General features: G+C 38.4%; 1 protein-coding gene across 4 annotated transcripts in view; it reads right to left on the bottom strand.

Annotated features, from left to right (window-relative positions):
• The window catches only part of rcan3 (regulator of calcineurin 3), a 101817-nt gene that overhangs the window by 53405 nt on the left and 26510 nt on the right, over positions 1-21902 (bottom strand). The window contains exons 1-2 of one of the 4 annotated variants that reach the window (XM_028818920.2): positions 14954-15091; positions 14300-14390 (exon numbers count right to left, since the gene is read on the bottom strand). The exons of 1 other annotated variant lie outside the window; for it this stretch is intronic. In XM_028818920.2, the coding sequence (XP_028674753.1) occupies positions 14300-14390; positions 14954-15015 (153 nt within the window). In that variant the 5' untranslated portion in view covers positions 15016-15091. Of the gene's footprint in view, positions 1-13041; positions 13140-14299; positions 14391-14530; positions 14649-14953; positions 15092-21902 lie in introns of those variants that run through there. 2 more of the 4 variants (XM_028818921.2, XM_051919069.1) reach the window with 2 other exon arrangements.

Here is a 21902-nt window from a genome sequence, read left to right on the forward strand (position 1 = left end):
TTGTGTAGCCTACAGAACTAGACTGAGAGACCATTTAAAGGCTTTTGCAGGTGTTTTGAGTTAATTAGCTGATTAGAGTGTGGCACCAGGTGTCTTCAATATTGAACCTTTTCACAATATTCTAATTTTCTGAGATACTAAATTTGGGACTTTCATTAGTTGTCAGTTATAATCATCAAAATTAAAAGAAATAAACATTTGAAATACATCAGTCTGTGTGTAATGAATGAATCTAATATACAAGTTTCACTTTTTGAATGGAATTACTGAAATAAATCAACTTTGTCATGATATTCTAATTTTATGACCAGCACCTGTATAGGAGTTCAAAGCTGGCCCAGGTACTTTATTTTTTTCCAGGGTAGAATTAAATTTCAGATCCTAGTGGTCCCTAAAAATGCCTAAAATTAAACTTGCCAGGAGCTAATGCCTAAGCTGATTGCTCGTGTTTGACAAATAGAACTAGATTTTCTGAAACTGTCCTTTAGGTCACTGAGCATCATACAGTATGTCCTCTCTTTTTGAGAACTGTTTAATGGAAAATTTAAGATTTAAACTGAAGAACATGAGTTCTACATTGTTTATAACGTACCTAAAATCCTACACATCTTATATGATTTCAAGTTGACTTTATTGTCAACATATCTGCACATGCTGTGCATTATTTCATTTCTGTACTAATACAGTGCTAATGGTCAGGTACATTGACATAAGAGGAGATTTATACCTCATTGTTTTAGATAAACTGAAACAGATAAGTCTAATTTATTTTGTTCTAACAAAAATAAATTTGTTGGAAGAAATTGTTTTTAAGAATTTAAAATCTTGAACAGTATTAAAAATAAGAATACACAGTAATTTTAAACATTCATTTACTCTTATGGACAGACAATTCATGATGGATTAAGGTAACTAAAGGGTTGCTCACTATTTGTTGTTGCTGTTTTAACTAGGTGACATCTGAGTAACATTATCGCCATACACAACACAATAATGCAGGAATTATTTGGTACGAAAGACAATTTCAGGAATACAACACCACTTTTAAACTAAGATCAGTATTCCCTTTATATAAAAAAAACTAACATAAGAAAAGAAGCACAAGCAATGCACTCGGCCATGTTGTGCAAGGGTGAAAAGTAATTTGAACAATGTAATTACTGATTCCCACCAGGTGGAAGCTTGGCATCCCGGAGAGGAGACACAAGTTTGCTGGGTTCTGTCGGACAATGAGAGAGGAATAAAAGAAGAAAAGTGACAGAATTCATCTTCATCCTATTTCACTGATCAAACAAGACAAAATGCCTATGGGCTAATAAGGTGTTGTACCTGAAACAAACTGTAATAGTGGCAGTGAAGTCACTTAATGAAAAGAAATCAAAGTAAAACATGCGCTGTAGTTTCAAAGTAAACCAATTTTCACAAATAAACTGGGAAAATAAAGTGTGATGACAACAAGGAGATATACATCATAAATAATTGTGTAGTAAAATTTTCCATGTCTTCCTGAATATAAAAACATCTAATCTGAATATAATAATAATTGTAATGTGTTCACGTGGGGCATGGTGTTTACTGTACCATTTTCATGAAATCTCTGATTTGTTAGTAAAATAAAGCAACAATGAAATGCTGCAAATGAACTCACAGATTATGCTGTACAGTACTTGGCATAGGAACTGTGAGTTATTTTTGCTGTATGCTCAAGGTATTCAGATATTTCAGTTGGAAAAAAGTCTCTCATGGGACAATGCTCTGGCTAAGCAGGTTTAAAAAAATGGATGGCAGGATGGATGATAAGTCAAAAAAAAAAACAGCAAATGAAAATGGCTACAGTAGGTTAGAAAATCATCTGAAAAGAACAAAATTAAAGTATGGTGATTAGGCATGAAGCTCACGTGTTGCATTTATTTGTATTACTTTAGATTAATTTGGTCTCATATTTATTATGCCCTCCTAAAATGACCAAGGCTGGTAGTATAAGTGTGTATAGATACTCAAAAGTTAAAAAGGGCATTCTGTAACTTTGTCTGATCCCACCTATTTACCTGAAATCTGAATTACATGTGCATACAGCAAGAAATCTTTCTTCATCGACCCAAAAATTATTCATGATGCAGTAGATCTATTGCCTGTCAATTTGTATCGCATAGCTGCATCTCCATTTCAACCATTACAGATTTACAGGCAAATATTCAGCATATCAGAAAACTTACATCATATGCAAAAACAGCAGATATCATTGTGTTACTCTGCATAAACCATGCAACAACAGTACTTAGCCAGCACTCTCTTTATTTTTGTAATATTTAATACTCTGTGTGGTTTAACTAAATGGACAAAAGGGCATTTCAGGTATTGTATTTTTAGAACTATTAATTTGAAAAGATGCTGTAAAAAATGAAAAGGGCATTTACAGGAGTCTGTCTGCAGCTGTCCTTTATCCTGACTTTTCAGTTCATCACAATCAATCAGGGAGTCCAGGCAGCCACATTTGGGCCGTAGCCAGGAGTGGATTTGGTTGCTCACTCTACCTGCAGTCCTGATCTGTCTTTATGCACTGCAAAAGCTTATCATGGAGACATGAAAGAAAAAAATGCACTGACTCAGAACCAAATCCAGGCTTTCAATAAACAACAGATTTTTCATCCAGATGACTTGGTGCACTACACAAAAATTAAGCACATGAAAAAGTAAACTGCCACATTATTAACATATTAATCATTATGAGGAAGCAAGTCAGCTGTTGTACACCCCCAACCCCCTCACCAGTCTGTTTTGGTATCTTTAATGTGCATTTATGAGCATCTGCTGGTATTAGAGTAGTGCCGGGACTGAGATTTTTTTTTGCGAATTTTAGCTTCCAGTAATAATAATAATAAAAATAATAAGCAAAAGATAAACTTGCATTATTTTTTTCTTTACATAAAACCTTTTTCTGCCTTGTATATAGTGCTGCCTGGATAGGCTCTGGCTCCCAAACAAACTTGAAGTGGATTAAGCAGGTGCTGCTGTGTCATGATGAAATAACAGGCAGCTTCATACTGCATTTATACATATCTCCTACTGCAACTAGCAGGAAAAAGTTTTCTGGATCTCTGCATTAACGGTTCACAAATGTGATCTTATCTGAAAAGATTGTCTGATTAAACAATTAGCACACACACATGAGATTTAAGTATTCCAGGACAGGAATGCAAACATAAATTATTTAACTGGTGACAAGTATTCCAGTTAAATTCGGGTATGGATCTAAGGCATTATACCCTAAAAAAAAAAACAAATAAAAAATCTAACTCTTCCCAACAGGGATCTGTTGAAATTCAAAACTGCCTGATCAAATGGCATTTGTGAAGACCTCAGAAGAAGAGTTTTTGAATCTTATAAAACAATAAAGGGCTATGAAAGAATCTTTACAAGGCTGGGTGGAAATTTGGTATCACTGGAGTGGGTGACCTGGAAATTACAATAAGTACAATGCATGTAATGTTCAACAGGGTCACAAAGGACCCCAAGATCTGCAGGTGTCTGTTGCCCTTGGTGTATTGCTCCATTAGTTTAGGACATGAAAAGCGCTAAAAAAGATTGGTGATCACGAATGTCCGCCACACAGGAATCTCCTGCTCTCCACAAAGAAAACAAAAATCTCAAGTTTTCATAAAGACTACCAAACTGTTCCACAAAAAAAAAAACATTACTGGAACGATATTCTGTGCATAAAGGACACAAAACTGGGAAAACCAAAATACTGCACACCAACACCAAAACCTCATCCCAATCGTGAAACATTAAGGAGGAAGCATTCATTGTTAAACACAAAAAAATCTGCAATCTGGTTGGACCACAACAACAGTCCTATTGAAATATTTTGGTATGATATCCCAGAAATACAAATTAAATCAACCAGTTTTGTAAGCAGAAATGGGTCAAAAGACCATCTAAATACTGTATATATCAGAGGAGCAGCTACAGGGTTCATGTGTTTGCAACTTTTTCTTCTAAAGGAGGTCTTTAAATCTTATTGTTCTCTATGTCTTTTTTGGCCATTTTTCCTTGAAAGGATAAGGTTGGTATTTTTAAAGTTGAACTAATTTCTTCACAATCATGGTATATATTAATTTGCCAGAAACAAACTGTATTGTAAGATGAAGCATATTTTATACATTTAAAAAAAAATAACTAGCCTGCTCTTCAGTTTTATAATCTGTGCCTGGGTCCCAGTGGGAAAACAAGCCTTAAAGCTTACCGACTAAATAAAAGCATTCAATTTTTTGAAAGAGCCAAGCTGCCAGCATATTGCACTTTCTGTGGCATGTACATGCACAATAAAACAAATACTTAGAAAATGAAAAAGGCAGAGAGTGTCATAGAGCAAAACCACGAGGAAATAGATTGCAGTGCCATAAACCAATTATTTTCACTTTTTTTTTTTTTTTTTGGACGCTTGATGAGTCTCTTGCTGAGGATATAGTAATGAAAGAACTGAGGACAAGGGTTTTGTGCAAGTAAACCTACTGACACTCATGGATACCAATCAGTCAGTTAAATTTACAATCAGAATGTGCAAAATCCATGTAGAAGCTGGTGCTGTGAGGCAGGAGTGTCAGCTCTGCGCTACCACTCTGCCTATGCTAAAACATCCGTACCAAACTTAGTAAACTTCAACCTGATTACAAGTAAATGTCTGTTCAGTTCTTGTCACTTGAATGCATAGTACATGTGTGCTTAATCTTTCTCTCATTGCACCTCTGAAGTACACGTGTACATTAAGATAAAGGTGTCAGCAGGCAATAATCTTTGTGAAATAACAAATAAGCTTCCTTATAGTAAAAGAATGTGAGCAGTCCTAAGTGGCAGTTTTATTTATTCTTGGCTAGCTGTGTGCAGAACAGAGACAGCAATTTACATCTGGAAATCTACATTTAATAAAGTCAATAACAGTGCTTGGTGATGGCTTTCCAAGGTGAATCCACACTTCTGGGGCTGAAAGGTTGCTATAGAGGAAGACAGGCAGGGAAGTAAAGCACACAGCAAGGTTTATTTTTTAAAATGGCTGAATCTCACAAGCCTGTTTTTCTTTTTCCTCTTCTTAAAAGAACATGGCTATCCTGTTTTGCAGCACGTGTACAATCTCAGTCCCTGATCAATGTACAATAACATTTTTGGCTTGAAAAATAGATGTATATGGTAAGTTTAAAAGCTTTTTTTTCACTTTTGGACCCTGGTACCCATTAGCTGCATAGTAACATTTTTTCAAGTGTATAAAATGTACTTCACTTTAACATGCAATTTCATGAGTCGAATTAAAATGTACCATGATTGTGAAGAACTAACTATGACTGGAACAACACCAAACATATCCTTTAAAATGTAAACAATGCAGATATTACAATGTGCAGTTTTTAGTATAATGTTTTTAATCAGACTGTCTTATTATCACTTAGATTAATATCAGAGCACACTCCACAAATATGTCCTCAAAACTGTGGCTTTGTTTGATCAAATTCACCCCATTTGGCTACTCCCTAACTCATAATCTTCAGTCCCAGAATAAGTCTAATTCCATAATAACCATTGTAGTGGTTTGGAAAGCACACTTGTTACAAAATGTGAGGTTTTTGTAGTCTGCAGTACCTAAGGAACAGTTGGGAGTGTGTACTTACTTTTAACAACTTTCTTTCCTCCATATTGGTTCAACCCACTTTTTTTCCCTTTATGTACTGTTATTTGTAAAGCTCGGACAGCTGCACGTCTCTATGAAAATATGCTACATAAATGATGTTTTTTCTCAGTTTACCTGCTGTTGAGAGTCACTCGCTGCTTTTGGAGAGTTGATGATGAGTGAAGGCTTTTTATCCACCTGTTCTGAGTTGGCATTCAGATGTTATAGTTTTGTTTTGCCCACTTATTCATATGTCACCAGTTAAGTGATAAGCGTGACCGGAGTTTGAAACTGTGGAACATGGTACCAACTGCACTATGAAGTACAGCACTCCTTCAAGCCATATTGATTTCTGTTGTGAAGCATTACTGTCTTCTCTGTTAATTATTAATAAATAGATGTACAATTCAACACACACACACACACACACCTCCAAAGAGAACCTTACTTTTTACTCTTTCCACATTATTTTTTTCTGTGTTATTCAAAAGATCCAAGTGTCATTTTTTAAAATTCTAGGCACCTGAATTTTGTTTTCCTTTCCTTTCATGGTCTAAATAGCACATGCAGATGAATGTCACCTGCTCAGAAACAATACAGATTAGTTGATCTGTGCACTGCCAAATCTCACTACTGCCACTGTTGAGCTCTTGCTGGAGCCATTTCACACTTGGAGTGGCAGTATTTTGCACTGTCATTTTTAAAAATCACTACCTACTACATTTCCACCAGTTGTGATGTTGGTATTCTGGTGCATCTCAGATGAGAAACAGAGAAAAAGAGAGGCTGAAAGGAGGCAAGTCTACTTGATCCAATTTCACTTTGGGCCAGCAGGGTGATTGATGCTTGTGGAATGAGTTGTAGAAAGGAAATTCATTTCCTTTGTGGAAACAAAATTGAGTTAGAAGTACTGTTTCAGTCTACTGAGTTGGAAACACAGTTTGAGCCTGCAGCTGATATTACAAATACACAAGAGGGAAAAAGGTGGCTGAACTACAGTTAGAGTCGTTTATAAATTAAGACAAATAGGAGATTGGAAGACAGGTTAAACAGAGACTGTAGAACACCCAGGGATCAAGTGGGGCACAAAATTAACAAAAAGTTACAGGGAGAATGGTCCTCAAGACTCTAGAGAAAATATTGGAGACCAGAGAAGCAGAAATCACACAAATCACCGTTCAACATTAGGACTTTTATCCCAGGGCCATAGCACAGACTGAACATTTCAATCTAGAATGAAAAATGTGAGAGGAAAACTGGGTAAGGTACTCATCCCATACACAAAGATGTCTTATGTTTTTCTCTTTCAGATAAATGCAAAATAATGTATAATCTGCCTTTTTCAGGTAATACAGAACAAATATGAAAAATGCTTGAAGTTAAACTGCCCTCCTGCATTACATCTCATGAATGCAGCTTGAGAAGCAATCAGACTGACATTGAACCTTCAGGGCTGAAAGCATGGTATTAAAATTTCATAGTTGTAACCAAAACACTAATTAGGTCATCCATACAAGGTCAGCTCTGTTGTCTGATATATAATCCCCCGCTTCTGTCTTTTTCACATTAAAGAAAGTTTTTAAAACAAAAATAACTTTAGGTACAAGTCCTTTCTGTGAGGAGTTTGCTCTTACCCTCCACTGGGTTTTCTCCCAAAACAAAGGATGGGTGTATCTTTCACAGTAGATACCCACCTTGCTTCAGTTGCTTGTAAATTCAACTCGGATTCTTCAGCATCCCCAGGTTGCACTAAAAGGACTTGAGGATGAATGGAATCCTGCCTGTGCAGTCACGTATGAAAATGTCACCCATTTACTTTCAGTGCTGCACCTCAAAAGCATTTATTTTCCTAAATTCAGTGAGGTGAAGATTTATTGATATCTGGGATCAAATTAAATATAAGTAACCATCACTCTACATAACACAAGGCACATTTTGTAATAAAAAGTTCACGTTACTCTAGGAGCAAAATTTTGTCAAATAATTACATGAAATCTTTCTTCTCTCCCTAGGTGGTCATTTATTTTGTTAAAGGTGCACTTAAATGTGCAGCATACTGCCTACTATTTTTATATTATCTAATAACAGTGAGGTTCACAATTATTCTTTTTTGTGTATCATTCATACGTGTGAAAACCAGCGTGCTCAAGGATGAATTTCTCTCTGTGAAGGTGGCAATGCTAAACCTGCGTGCCATATCTCAGCCGTGATGAGGAACAGTCAATGGTAATAAGAAATACACCTTCAGTATACAATGGCAACATTTACATATTCTTTAGCTACTTTATTTTTCCTTAATTCTATACAGAAATCATGAACATATGAAAGAAATATAGAATTAAGGGGGGGGGACAATTGTTCTAGCTTAATGGAGTAAAAATTTACCGTTGTGATGGAAAAGCCAAATTGGTTCAAAGGACCAGAGTTGAAGTGGATCATTATATAACTGTAAAGGTATGAAAATGACTAGATGTATATCAACATGGTTGTGACTCTAGATAAATCATAGGATACCAAAATTTCAAAATAAGAAGCTTGTGTCTTTTTTTTCACTTTCTCATGATTAAAAAAAAGAAATAAAAATGTACAAGTATGTATATACTATATGACATATCATTTTCTTAACTACCATCATGAGTTAGAATAATGCAATGTTATTGAACCTGCTTATTGGATCTTTCTTATCCTAAATTATAATGTTTTTACTAATGGTCATACCCGCACTGCTTTTTATTGTACTAGAAATAGTATGAATTTAATCTTTTCTCTTATTTCTTCCACAGTCTATTTAAGTTACCCCGATTCATATCATTTGGCACATGCCCTTCCAATATTTTAGCTAATTTATGACAGAAATACTGCATGGTTTATCTAAAAAATCATGTGGGATGGGGGATGTTATTTACTGTTATCCTAAGAAGACAAACGTTTAGCTTGTCTGTGTGGGGCATGGTTATATACTCCATGCTTAAAATGTGACAAATGTTTGTGAGGGTTTAAAATATATCAAGCATGCCTGGATTGCTTTGACAGCTCAAATGTATAGTTTAAGGTGCACTTTTTCACTTTTATGCAATCCTATTATTTTTAATTGCTGAGGAAGTGAGGAGTGCTCAGTCCTGGAAACATCATATGCATTGCTTTTATGCACATAAGCTGACATTCTGGTTGTGTCAGGGAGCAGACTAAGAGCTGTACATCAATAAATTACGAGTGTATTAGGCTGATTTAGTACCATCTGTGAGGGTACCTCTGCCTGATGCCCCGGGGGAATGGGAGGGTGTTCAGTATATATACTGTATACTGATCTATTTCATGCTGCTTCTCTGTTTCCATCTTGGCATGCAAATGACCCCTACTGTTGCCTGGTGTGGTTCTGTTTCATCCATCCATCCATTTTCCAACCCGCTGAATCCGAACACAGGGTCACGGGGGTCTGCTGGAGCCAATCCCAGCCAACACAGGGCACAAGGCAGGGAACCAATCCCGTGGTTCTGTTTATCCTCTGAAAATCAAATGTGTGGACTTTATGCTGCTACATGCTATCATAGTGGTGCTTCTGGCAACCTCTTCTTTATAAACGTCAACCTCTGAACAATCCACCACTTTTTCATTTCTGTGTTACACTGAGTGTCAGGTTAGAATGACCAAGAGTTCTTTAGTCCTTGTACTGAAGTACCCCATATGGCTGCTAGTGTTGTTTTCAACCTTTATTACAGTTAAGTAGACTTAATTCAATTAGTGTAACTTTTTATTTAAAAAAAAGGCATATATTTATTGTCAAATTCGAACTCTTGACACTCATACTAGTATTATCAAGTTATAAAAACATGGCTAAATCTGTGGTGCGGTATGGTGACACAGTGGTAGAGCTGCTGCCAATCAATAAGGGGTCCAGGATTCATGCCTCAGATACTCCGTGCATGGAGTTTGCATGTTCTCGACAAGTCAATGTGGGTTTCCTTCCACAGTTCAAAGACATAAAGGTTAATTGAATTGTCATGGCTTAATTGGCTCAGGGATCGTTCCTGCCTGGTGCCCACTGCATGGCACAACTTTGTTCAGGATATGTGGATTTGGTAAGTGGATGAAAAATTTTAGAATTTGTTAAAGACTGAAGAAAAAACGTAATTTATATTACTCTAACATCACTTGGTTATATATGGCTACAATGAAGAGCATATTAAACTGCCCTATCAACAATGGCTATAACATTGGGTGGAATTCATTTGTTTACTTACCATTTTGTTAAATTTTTGCACTACAACATCTTTAACATTCAGAATACACGAAGATGAGGAATATTACTTGATATTATGTTGTTGCATTGTGAGCCTTGTAAAAAAACAAACAAAAAAAAACCCTATACTAAAAAATGTCAGGAACTCCTGAATAATATGCCTAATTTTTTAGGTATGGTCTATTATAAGCCAGCTCACTCCCACACACTTACCTTTTCTACATCTACTTTCATCCCTGGCAAACTAAAAACTCCCTACCTTTTTTAAAGTTTCTTAGACTCTGCCACCTCTGCAGTGATGAGGGTGACTTCAGTAATGATACATTCAGAATGAGGAGTTTCTTCATTGATAGAGGATATCCTTCTTATACTGTGGACTGAGCCCTCAATTAAGCCAGGAGTAGGCCTTTGTAACATTCACTCTAAGAAGAACAGCAATAATGAAACCCACATCCTGCTGGTCCCTCCTTTCCATCCTGACACCCTCTGTCTCAGACATGTTTATTAAGCAAAATGTCCCCATCTTGCAGACAGATGCTTCCAAAGAAGACTTTTTTTCATAACCCTCACTTGATCTCCTTCCATCGACCACCTAACCTAAGCAAACATCTCATCTGCAGCTCACTTCACCGAGGAGAGCCACTTTTCCCAACAGGCACTTTGAACTGTAACAGGAGTCGATGTGCCCCGTTCAAATATGTTACCAACGATACCCTTAGACTGGCAAGAGGTTGAGCAGATACAACAATCGTACTTATTACAGTTCTATCTCTACATAGGTGAAACAGAGAAATGGCTAGCAGACGGTTTCAGGCCGCACATTCAAGCCATTAAGATCAAAGACCTTACAAAGCCTATTGAAGAACACTTGACAGCACTCTTTCTTAAAAATTACAGTTCTTTAATGACATATTATGGTTCTTTACAGGGTTGTGTGGTTCCTCATAGAACTGTTGCTTAACAAAGCACCATTTCATTCTTTGTAGATGAGGTTGATTCTTTGTGCTTTGAAAAACTTTCTAATATTTAGAAAAAACCTACACTACCTAGCAGGAGACTAACAGATAAAGAAAACCTGAAAATAGCCTGTGTTATGGTGTGCAGCAAGAATACTTTTAACATCATGACCCATTAATATTTCAGAAATCTGTGACCATTTACTCATGGTTATTTAGTGTATGGAGTCTGTTTACGAATCTAAATAAATAAAGGTTCTTTCTGGAACCTTCATGTGGATGGGTCTTTTAGTAACAAAAATGGTTCTCTTATGGCAGCGATGTGAAGAATTACTTTATTTTTTAGAGTGTGCCTTGACCATACCCATGCTGCTTTCTCAGTTTGTGCTCATTCACAAGGCTTCAAGGCACTTTTCAATAAAAATCAGAAGAACCTAAGTATTTCTCCATGTCTGAATGACCGATTAACTTTTCAATCTCTTCTTTCATCTTCTCACACCTCCTCTAGCTTTATCTCCTTCCCCTCCTGTATACATATTATCTGCTGTTTCCTTTTCAGTTACACACCTGATGAAGGAAGGCTACACTCACCGGCCACTTTATTAGGTACAACTTGCTAGTACTAGATTGGACCTCCTTTTGCCTTTAGAACTGTTGTAATTCTTCGTGGCATGGATTCAACAAGGTGCTGGAAACATTCCTCAGGGATTGTGGTCCATATTGACATGATAGCTTCATGCAGTTGCTGCAGCTTTGTCATTGCATTTCCATGACGCGAATCTCTCATTCAACTTACTCCCAAAAGAGCTGTATTGGATTGAGATCTGGTCACTGTGGAAGCCATTTAAGCACAGTGAACTCATTGACATGTTGAAGAAACCAGTTTGAGATTGTGTGAGCTTTGTCACATGGCACATTATCCTGCTGGAAATAGCCATCAGAAGATGGGTACACTGCAGTCATAAACAGCACTCAGGTAGACTGGCATTTAAATGATGCTCAGTTGGTTCTAAGAGGCCACATGTGTACCAAGAAAATATCACCCACACAATTACACCACCACCACCAGCCTGAACTATTGATACAAGGAAGAAGGGATCCATGCTTTCATGTTGTTTTTTCTGATCCTACCATCTGAACGTTGCAGTAGAAATCGAGACTCGTCAGACCAGGCAACATTTTTACAGTCTTCTGTTGTCCAGTTTTGGTGAGCTGGTGTAAATTGTATCCTCAGTTGCCTGTTCTTAGCAGACAGGAGTGGCACCCAGTGTGGTCTCCTGCTGTTGTAGCCCATCTGCTTCAAGATTTGATGTGTTGTGTGTTCTAAGATGCTCGTTGGCATACCACCGTTGTGATGAGTAGTTATTTAAGTTACTGTTGCCTTTGTATCAGCTCCAAACAGCCTGTCCATTCTCCTCTGAATTCTGGAATCAACAAAGCTTTTTGCCAGAAGAAGTGCTGCTCACTGGATATTTTCCCTTTCTTGGACCATTCTCAGCAGTTTCTGAAATAGCCAGTCCAGCCCGTCTGGCACCAACGATCATGCTACCTTTAAAGTCACTTAAGTCACCTTTCATTCCCATTCTGATGCTCAGTTTAAACTTCAGCAGGTCGTCTTGACAATGTCTTCATGCCTGAGTTACTGCCATTTGATTGGCCAGTTAGAAATTTGCGTTAACACGCAGTTGAACAGGTGTACCTAAAAAAATGGCCGGTGAATAAAAACTGCCGAAATGTTGTTTCTTTAGCTTTTTTCCTTTTTCAGTTAGGAAATGACATTTAACCCCCTTGTTTGTTTGTAGATGCACACAGTTACAGTACTTCACAATATATAAATATATATACATACACACACACATATACTGTATATAATATAGTTTTAGTGAAGAGTAAACTAATCTCCATGTTTTATGCAAGTAATTTCACCCAATAAACAAGATACCATAAACCTAAATCTAATTGCAGGTATCACCGAATTCCTTTCAGGTATATCACTGTCAGGTTCCTGTGGTGTATAACCATATCATAATGTAATTGTTCCCTCAATTTGTACTTCAAAAACACTATCGCAGGCATGCAACTGTGAGTAATGCCGTGCTGTATATGCAAATATCATGCGTAAGTGGCTGTCAAGAGTACATAAGCAGGCAGCCTCACTATGAAATGTCATTTTAATCACTGACCTTAAGGAAGGTAACAATCATCTCATCAGGACAGCCAAACAAAAGATTAATATTCGCTTGGAAAACGTCTGAATGGCAGCCGTGCATGTTGATGACAGTATAGCATGCCTAAATAGATGGTGTCAAACAATTCACATCCAATCAGAATCAAGACGCACTGGAAGCAGTCTCGTTTATTTAATATATGTATCTGGCAGTAAAATGTATTTTAATAGCGGCAGCACCGCAATGTTCAGATCGCATTTTGGAAACAAGGACAGAATTGCTGGTGCAGACCCGGTAAGCTACATTCAACTTGAAAAGTGTTCAATGCAAATTAGCGGTTTCCGAAGTGGCACATGCAGAGCAATCGGCAAACTGATCGGGCAGTCGAGCGCACACTGCAGGTACACGGATTCAGAAGAACGGACATAACAGGAATGTGCTGAAGTGAAAGAGCTGGATAGGAGCCAGCGGTGTCGCCGATCGCACTGTTTATTGGAGTGAAAAAAAAAGCAATCAATGAGAACAAGGAGCGTCGGTAAACACCTAGATGTGTTATTTTTGGAAACATTCGCCACGCGCCGATTTACACCATTGTTAAACACTTCCTCACAATTGCGCTAAACCCTACACAACAAGCGCCAATGCGACATAAATCGGTGACAGTGTATCACAGGGGGAACACAATACAAAAGCCAGGCTAATATGTTTAGCAGCAGACATGGCCTCCCTAATGAATCAAAATAACTGATGGAGGTTACATTTCGATGAACTTGCTTCTGTTTTATGAATCTAAACCTTAGAGGTGGTCCTTTGCAAAAACATCTACCTGCAGTGACTGCCAGCACTATAGCGCAGGGGGCACAGCTCCATGCATTGCAACGAGCACCGTTCTGTGCACTGATTGTACATATTATCAGGTAAAGCGGGCGTTTCCGTTTTTAACTTTTATGTATTAGTATAACAAATCCAAACTTTCATTTAAAAAGTCCCACCTTTGTTTGCATAATCATTTGCCATTTACCACACTAGCTGATATTCTGCATATAACAGAGCTCGTGCTACTCATGATCTTTCAATATTTCGCATCTGCAATACAGAATAATGCAAATAATACTGTTGCCATGCACGATCTTTTTAGCTAGGCGCCAAGCTTGAAAAGGCATTCTTCCAATGCAGCGCAAGAGCCATCGCACAGTGCAAAAGCATGCTTTAATGCTAGCATCTCCAAACATCCAAAAAGATCAAGAAGCATACCCCCTTTAAGGTACAGTACCTGCATCTTGTCATTTGTGAACACTTCCGAATCAACCTCGCAGGCAATCAGAGTCAGCAGTTGAAATTTCATGTTGAGAGCTGGCATTCCTCTTTATTTTGCCGAATGAAAGGAAGAGAAACAGAGTAAACAAACAAACAAAAAAAAAAAGCCTCGTTCTTCCTTTTCCTTAGAATTTTTGTTTAAGTCCCGATACAAGCAGCAGCTTTTATTCTTTCCTTTGTTAGTCACCTAGGAAGATGCCTGCTGGACTGGCAGTAGTGCCGATGAGACGACTTATCCGCTCCTTCCTCCAGCGCTCTGAGGAGCACGCAGCCAGCGCAGCACATCTCCTAAAGACCAGGCTTGACGTCAATGCTTGCGAACCGACTGCTGCTCCGCTCTGTGCCTCTGTCGTCCGGCGCATGCAGAACAGTACAAATAGCTTCTAGCAGACCACCATCACCACTTCCTATCTGAACTGCAATACCCGACAATTATTTTCATGCATTCTAAATCATTCCTAAATCTACAGATTAATAGTACACACGTACTAAGCACGCAATGTGAATGATTACAAGAGGCAACCCATATCAGATAAATGACAAATTTGTGTTAGTTTGCTGTTGCATAACACACGAAATTCACATCATTGCCAAGGTGAATACCACATACCCTGGGACTCTGCGGCTCGTCGTGATTGTGATCAGAGACGCGAATCGATCGTTCCTGGCCATTCCTATTGCACCTCAGCTATAGCATTGCTGAGACGCATATTTCTAAAACGATCTTTTAAGCCTGATATGATGCAGAAGCAACCAGCAATTCAATTCAGGAATAAAAGAGGTTTGTGCGGTACCGTCTTCCTCGTGCATAGGTGGCATTTGTTTCCAGTATTAGGGCACGTTGGGGATTAAATTCGCACGGTTTCTGACTAAAGAACGCAAATCAATACGTATCCAAGCTATGATTAAATATGGTGGTATACTGTACACAGTTCCAGAGTCCAGACCAAATAGCGGACAATAAATCAGTGACGTTACAGAGAAAACCAACTTGTTGATAAATGAACAGAACAAGGTGGTTTGGGTGCCTTATTTTGGATAGGTTGCATACAATTAATGAATTTCAAGAGTTCAGTGTGTTTCAAAACAGAAGTATTTATTGAAAAAGCTTACATACACAAAAACAGCAAATAAATCCCTGTTTGATACTTGTGTGGTTTGCCTTCTGAGTGGAATGGGTGTGTTCTCTCCATATACAAATATGTTTATTCCTGAGGGTCCATATGCCTCCCACAGTCCAGACACATACTGTACAGCTGGCAGAGTAGCAGCTCACAGTGTTGGTGAATGTGCAGGACTGTGTCCAGTTATTGGTCTAAGATTTGTTTCTTTCTTTTATTCAGTCCTGACAGAAAAGACAACTGCTCCGTGTAACCCTTTTCCAGATTATGAGAATTCATAAACAGATATAGTAAGATGGAAAGAAGTAACAATGAAGGAAGAATGAAAGCGTGCATCGGGCAGCTTTGAAGTATGTTAAATCTACAAGTAACTCCCCGAGTCTGTATATGTATCTCTTTCAATTCTAAAATTTATATGTTGAGTAAATGCCCGCATTCTCTTTATGGTAAAAAATCTGTCCTTGACCATTACCTAATATTCCATATTTTCTCTTCTGCTTTCCTTTATATCTAACCAGGCTGACTTTATGCAGTATATATACTGTTATATGATAAACTATCTAATTCATCCATCCATCCATCCGTCATCCAACCCGCTATATCCTAACACAGGGTCACGGGGGGGTCTGCTGGAGCCAATCCCAGCCAGCAACAGGGTGCAAAGCAGGAACAAATCCCCGGGCACGGCACCAGCCCACCGCAGGGCACACACACCAAGCACACACTAGGAACAATTTAGGGTCGCCAATGCACCTAACCTGCATGTCTTTGGACTGTGGGAGGAAACCCACGCAGACACGGGGAGAACATCCAAACTCCACGCAGGGAGGACCCAGGAAGCGAATCCAGGTCTTCTTACTGCGAGGCAGCAGCACTACCACTGCGCCACTGTGCCGCCCCTTTCTAATTCATGTGTACATTAATTTGTTATTGTATCCATAGAAGCATTTTTCTGTTCTGTTCCTATCAGAACACAAGTCCTTCTGCTTTGCAATTGACTCAAGTTTCTTATATCACTTCATTATGACTACCTTCAGATCGAAATGGTAATGGATGAAATTTTGACTTGATATGTAAAACTGTGGCACATTTACATTAGAGATGCTGGCTACTGTGTCAAGTATCTAATAGGGGAGGTGAATTTCAAATAACTCCATGTCCTGCGACTGATGAGGAGCTACTTTAAACAAGATAATAACAAAAGCTGTAGTATAAAGGAAGATGGCAGCCATGAACCTACTGAGCCAGTCAAACGTATCCTCGCGCTCCTCACCACTGTCCTCACATGTGCAATGATGTTATTAGCATGATCTCGGACAACAACAGGTGTAATCAACAATATAAAATGTGAATGTTATCAGTTCATATCTTAATAGTCATCTTGAAAGTTTCAAGACATTCTGATCAGGAGTCTTGCAGTCTGAGCAACTGTTAATTAATCTGTACAAAATACATGTTAGGTACAAACATAATAATGAAAAAAGAGAGGTGTACTTGAACATAAACTTTTATATTTGTTTTCTTCACACTGGCAGCAGATTTAAAAATAAATTAACATGTAATGCATTTAACTGCAACAGAGTTCATTCAGCCATCCATTTTATAAACCCACTTTTCCCAATTCATTATTAATAGCAGCTACAGTCTGTCTTGACAGCACTGGATTCAGGGCAAAGGTCAGTCCTGGACTGGGTCCAGTCCATTGCAGGGTACACTCGAACACACTTACAGTTAATTTAGTATGTACATCTTTAAGATATGAGAAAAAAACTGGAGTACCCAAAGAAAAACCCCATTGACACTGAGAAAATGTGTAATCTCACTCAAACAATTGTCAAGATAGGAATCCCAACGAATAGCCCCTGGAGACGTGACACAGCAGCATTAACTGATGTGACACCTGGTAGCCCGCTACAGAAATGTGGCATTGATAAATAAGCTGACTGAAAAGCAATGACAGCAGCAGGGTTGAAAATTTTGGATCTTTGTAAATGTTCCACTTGAACTAATACTGGTAGACGAAGAAGGAAAAAAAAAAAGAGAAGAAAACCATTTACGTAAGTGGGTTGGTACGAGACCTCATGGACATTTTAGAAAGGCAATGATCACAGATCAGTTGGAGCTATAGTATAATTGAAGTATACACTGTAATATTGTTGGAGAGAGGAAGCCTCATCGATTATGATGATTTCTGCAGAAAGCTGCTTGCAAACTCCTACAAGGATACGTACAATATATACAGTAACAGCAAATATATCAATCCACAGTGAACAAACTTCCATAAACTACATAGCATAATTTACTGATGACAGAGTAAAATTCCTCGATGGACATTCTCAAATCCTATCCAGTTTAGGGTCACAGGGAGCTAAAGTCTATCCTGACTGTATCTGTGCAAGGCAGAATCCCGGTCCATCACACACATGACTACACTCACACAAGGTCAGTTTAAATGGGAGAACAAAAAAAAAAAAGAAAAAAAAACCCCACTCCTGTAGAAGAAACAAGTGTTACTCTTAAATTAGATGAGAGGATGCCAAGAGTTTTAATTAACTTCAAACACTACCAATGTGTGATTTCCAGTTTTGTGAAAATAACCACAGGTTTTTATATCGCAGCCGAAGTCAGTTTGTGCTAGGTCCTGCACTTAGATCCTATGGTCTGTGGGTGTTGAATCCCTTTAATTACAAGATATGCCCTGCATCTGTAAGAAATGAGTTTATTTGCATAGTCAGAGTGTGTGTCTTTGAGAAGGACAATTAAATGACTTGATCAATAAAAACTGATAACATCAAAGCTTGCCGGAGCAAGTGGATCAATGGTTCACAGAGTGCAGCCAAGTCTGCTTTAAAGAGTGAGGACTGACTACAATACCTGCCTCAAGTTTCGTAACATTTTCTTTGACACTCTACAAACATATTAACCTAGTAATTTGAACCTAGGATGCTGCATTCGTGAGGTAGAAGCACTCACAGGTGGCGCAGTGGTAGTGCTGCTGCTTTGCAGTAAGGAGACTGTGGATGATTGTGGGTTCGCTTCCCGGTTCCTCCCTGTGTGGATAGCGCTTTGACTACTGAGAAAAGCGCTATATAAATGTAATGAATTATTATTATTATTGTGTCACTATGCTGTGGTTAAATGAAACTTATTTTACTAATAATTATAATTGTAAGTCATGTGGCGTACGGCTGGGGCCCTTCGCGATGGAAGGACCAGGGGAGGGAGCATTACCTCTCCCGGAGAGCAAGGTGGCAGTGGTGCCTCAGCCTCCAGCAGGGCTCCATGGGAATTGGTGTTGGCTATAGCCCTTTTGGGATTCGTGGGCACCACCAGGGGGTGCTACAGCAGCTGCTGAGCCCTTATGGGCAGTTCTTCTGCCACACCACAATGAGCACCTTCAGCACTTCCTGGTGCTTATAAAAAGGAACCAACAGCCACTACTCCTGGAGCCAGAGTCGGGTGGAGGGAGGCGAAGCCTGTCCAGAAGAGTGGAGGAGCAAAAAAGAGAAAGAGAAGAAGGAGAAATGTGGGTTGTGCTGTGCTTGGGGACTGTGCTAGACTTGTGGGAAACAGGGGGAGGCGTTTCCCACGAGGAAAAAAGAAAAATAAATCGTTTGTGCCTTGAACTTGTGTCCTACGTCTGTCTGTGTCAGGTCTGGGGGGGCGGTGTGCCCTCTGCAGCCCACACTCAATAGACCCATATGTAGCTAATAAAAACAAAGAGGAATCACAAAAAAGGAGAAAAATGTCAAAAATTATCTAGCAGGTGCTACCACTTAGAACACAAAATAAGATGAGGCCAGTGTGAGAAGGGGTTCTCAACCTTTTTTCTTGGTGTACTACATCCAGGAATTGAAATGTTCTGAAGTACCATAATTTTTTGTCTTTAAACTGTTACAGTAGATACCTAAACTCATATTAGACGTGACTAAGGGAGATGTTGCTTGAACTCCTCCCACCCACCAAATGTTACATCTGAGGACTTTAACATGGGATTACAGACCTGCAGGGAAAAAAAAAATCAATTGATGTAGAAATCTAAATACACATCTTTTCTGATTGTTAAAATTTTATGGTCCCAATTTTCTCTTTTCTAAACTGTGGTACATTACAATGTAACCACTGTGTGTGCACACACATTGTTCTGGAGATGATGTACATCAACTTGTAATACATGTGATTGAGGGCACTGTGTGGTCATCACTAATATAACAGGAAACTCTGGTAGGGCTAACTATGACGACATTGAAGAAAATTTCATTCATATCAGCCCCTTCTTCACTAAAGGCATTTGGACACATTTCAAAATTTATAGTCACCAAGGGAAGTAGGTACTTGACATGACTTATACAGTATGCAAGCTGTGCAAGGCAAATGTGAAGTATTTTGGGAGTATTACAAAGTGATGCATACCTGGTTTTAGCATTGAAGCAGAAAGGGTTTTCTCATCAGCTAAGCACAGAGTAACAGCTCAGCAGCACACTCTTACTTTTTAGAACATGTAGACTAATTTCTAAGTCGATCATTGACAGCACTTTTGCAGCTACTGTATATATGCAGATTTATAACCTCTAAAAGGTATGCTCTTAATACTATACATTTGTGCATTATTGTGTTCATGAGAAACTGAAAATGCTTTTTACCTGTCCTATGTAATATTTTATTGTGTTTAGAAGGGTTACTTATAAATACTTTGAAATCACTTCAGTTTTTTTATTTTTTACCTGCGCCTTCTGACTTACCTGTATGAGAAACCCCCACAAGACTACAAGCATTTTTGGAGTTTCCTCCTATTTTGTCCCTCTAGACCTGAAAACCCTCTTTTGTAGCCCATTTGTGAGCTATATTTTATGCACCCTTAAGATAAACGGTAAACTAGTAGGTGTCTTCAGCAAAAATGATCAGATGGGCATGAAGTTGTACATCTCACATCAACCCCCTAATGAGATGTAGGGGGTGAAAGCCAGTCCTTTTCACTTCATTGATATTTGATACTTTGCTGGTGGTCCTAGTCCTCCCAGAAGTTTAAAAATGACAAATTTCAAACGTAAGCACTGTGGCTATAGTTTCGCAGTACTGTACTTCAGGTCAGTGATTACAAAAATGATGTCATTTTGGATTTGTGATTCCCCTGATAGAGGTCTATTTAGAACATTTACAATTTAAACATATAAATTGAAGCACATGTTGTAATATTTCAGATATTTGATATTTATTATGTACTTCTGACTCATGAAGTAAATTAATACATTTCTTATGAACATCCTGAATTAGAGTTTAGCTTAAACTAATTCAGATTTTTTAATTAATTTCGGATATTGTTGAGATATTATACCAACAGCTGCTCCATGTTTTAACTGTGCTAATGTTCTAATTTTGCATGAAGAAATGTTAGCATTTGTCTTGAAGCTGCATTCAGTAGTGTAGTTTGATATGAATTAAAAATTACAAAGTAAAAAACGTATATGCGTTTAATTTACAAAAATGATTTAGGTACATTTGACTTTGGATCAAAAGAGGAATAACTTCCAAATTTTTCCAAGTCAATGTGAAGGTTGAGCCTGTTTCATGGCACCGAGGGTCTTTATGTCGGGGTCCAGTTTTGATAAATTTAAACACAGTTTGCTTCTCCATTGAGCCTATTCTTGTACTTATTTCTTAAGGAAGGATGAAGGTAGCCAAACATTGTCATCTCTGTCAAAACAACAGTGTTCCTCTATAATTATATTAATATTAAAATTAAATATTAGATGTTTATTTTATTAGTAAAAATTGTTACCATTTCCTTTGCTCCTCACTTTATATTCTTCTGCTTTATCCTGCCAATTTATAGAACTGTTCTAAAAATAACGTTAGACCATAAATTTACCAAAACTAACAATATTGTAACGTTGGTGGATCGGACCTGAGAGAGAGAATGAGATGCTGCACAGACTGCTCATGTAACTGAAGGGAGTTGGGGTTGTAGAAAGAAAGTACTTGCCTGTTAAGACAATCTCCTCTTAAAAAACTGACCAGTTTTGGCACGTTATTCCTTGGGATCACAATACTGGCATGGATCTACTCAAGGAGGTGAGAAGCAAGAGGGAGCTCTTACTTTGGGCCCCATGTGAGCAGTGGGAGACTTCAATTTGGGTGGACACAGAAGAGGAGAATGAGGTCGGGTGGGAAAGGAAAGGGGTGAAATCTTGTAGCAGGTCCACTGTGAGACAGAGAGGTCGAACTGAAGCTCAGCCAAGGACGGAGACTTGGGTTTGGCTGCTGTGTAACCAGTGGTTCTTTTAAGAGCTAAGTTTTTCACACTTCTTTTTTGTACCTTGGTTGAGAAAAACCAGTCCAGAGTCTAAGGTAAAGCAATGGACTTTAAAGTTCAAGTCTGTTGGTTCAGTCCCCACCTGCAACTTACTGTGTGACCCTGAGCAAGTCACTTAATCTGCC

This window comes from Erpetoichthys calabaricus, chromosome 14 (assembly GCF_900747795.2).
Source record: "Erpetoichthys calabaricus chromosome 14, fErpCal1.3, whole genome shotgun sequence".
NCBI classification, from domain to species: Eukaryota; Metazoa; Chordata; class Cladistia; order Polypteriformes; family Polypteridae; genus Erpetoichthys; species Erpetoichthys calabaricus.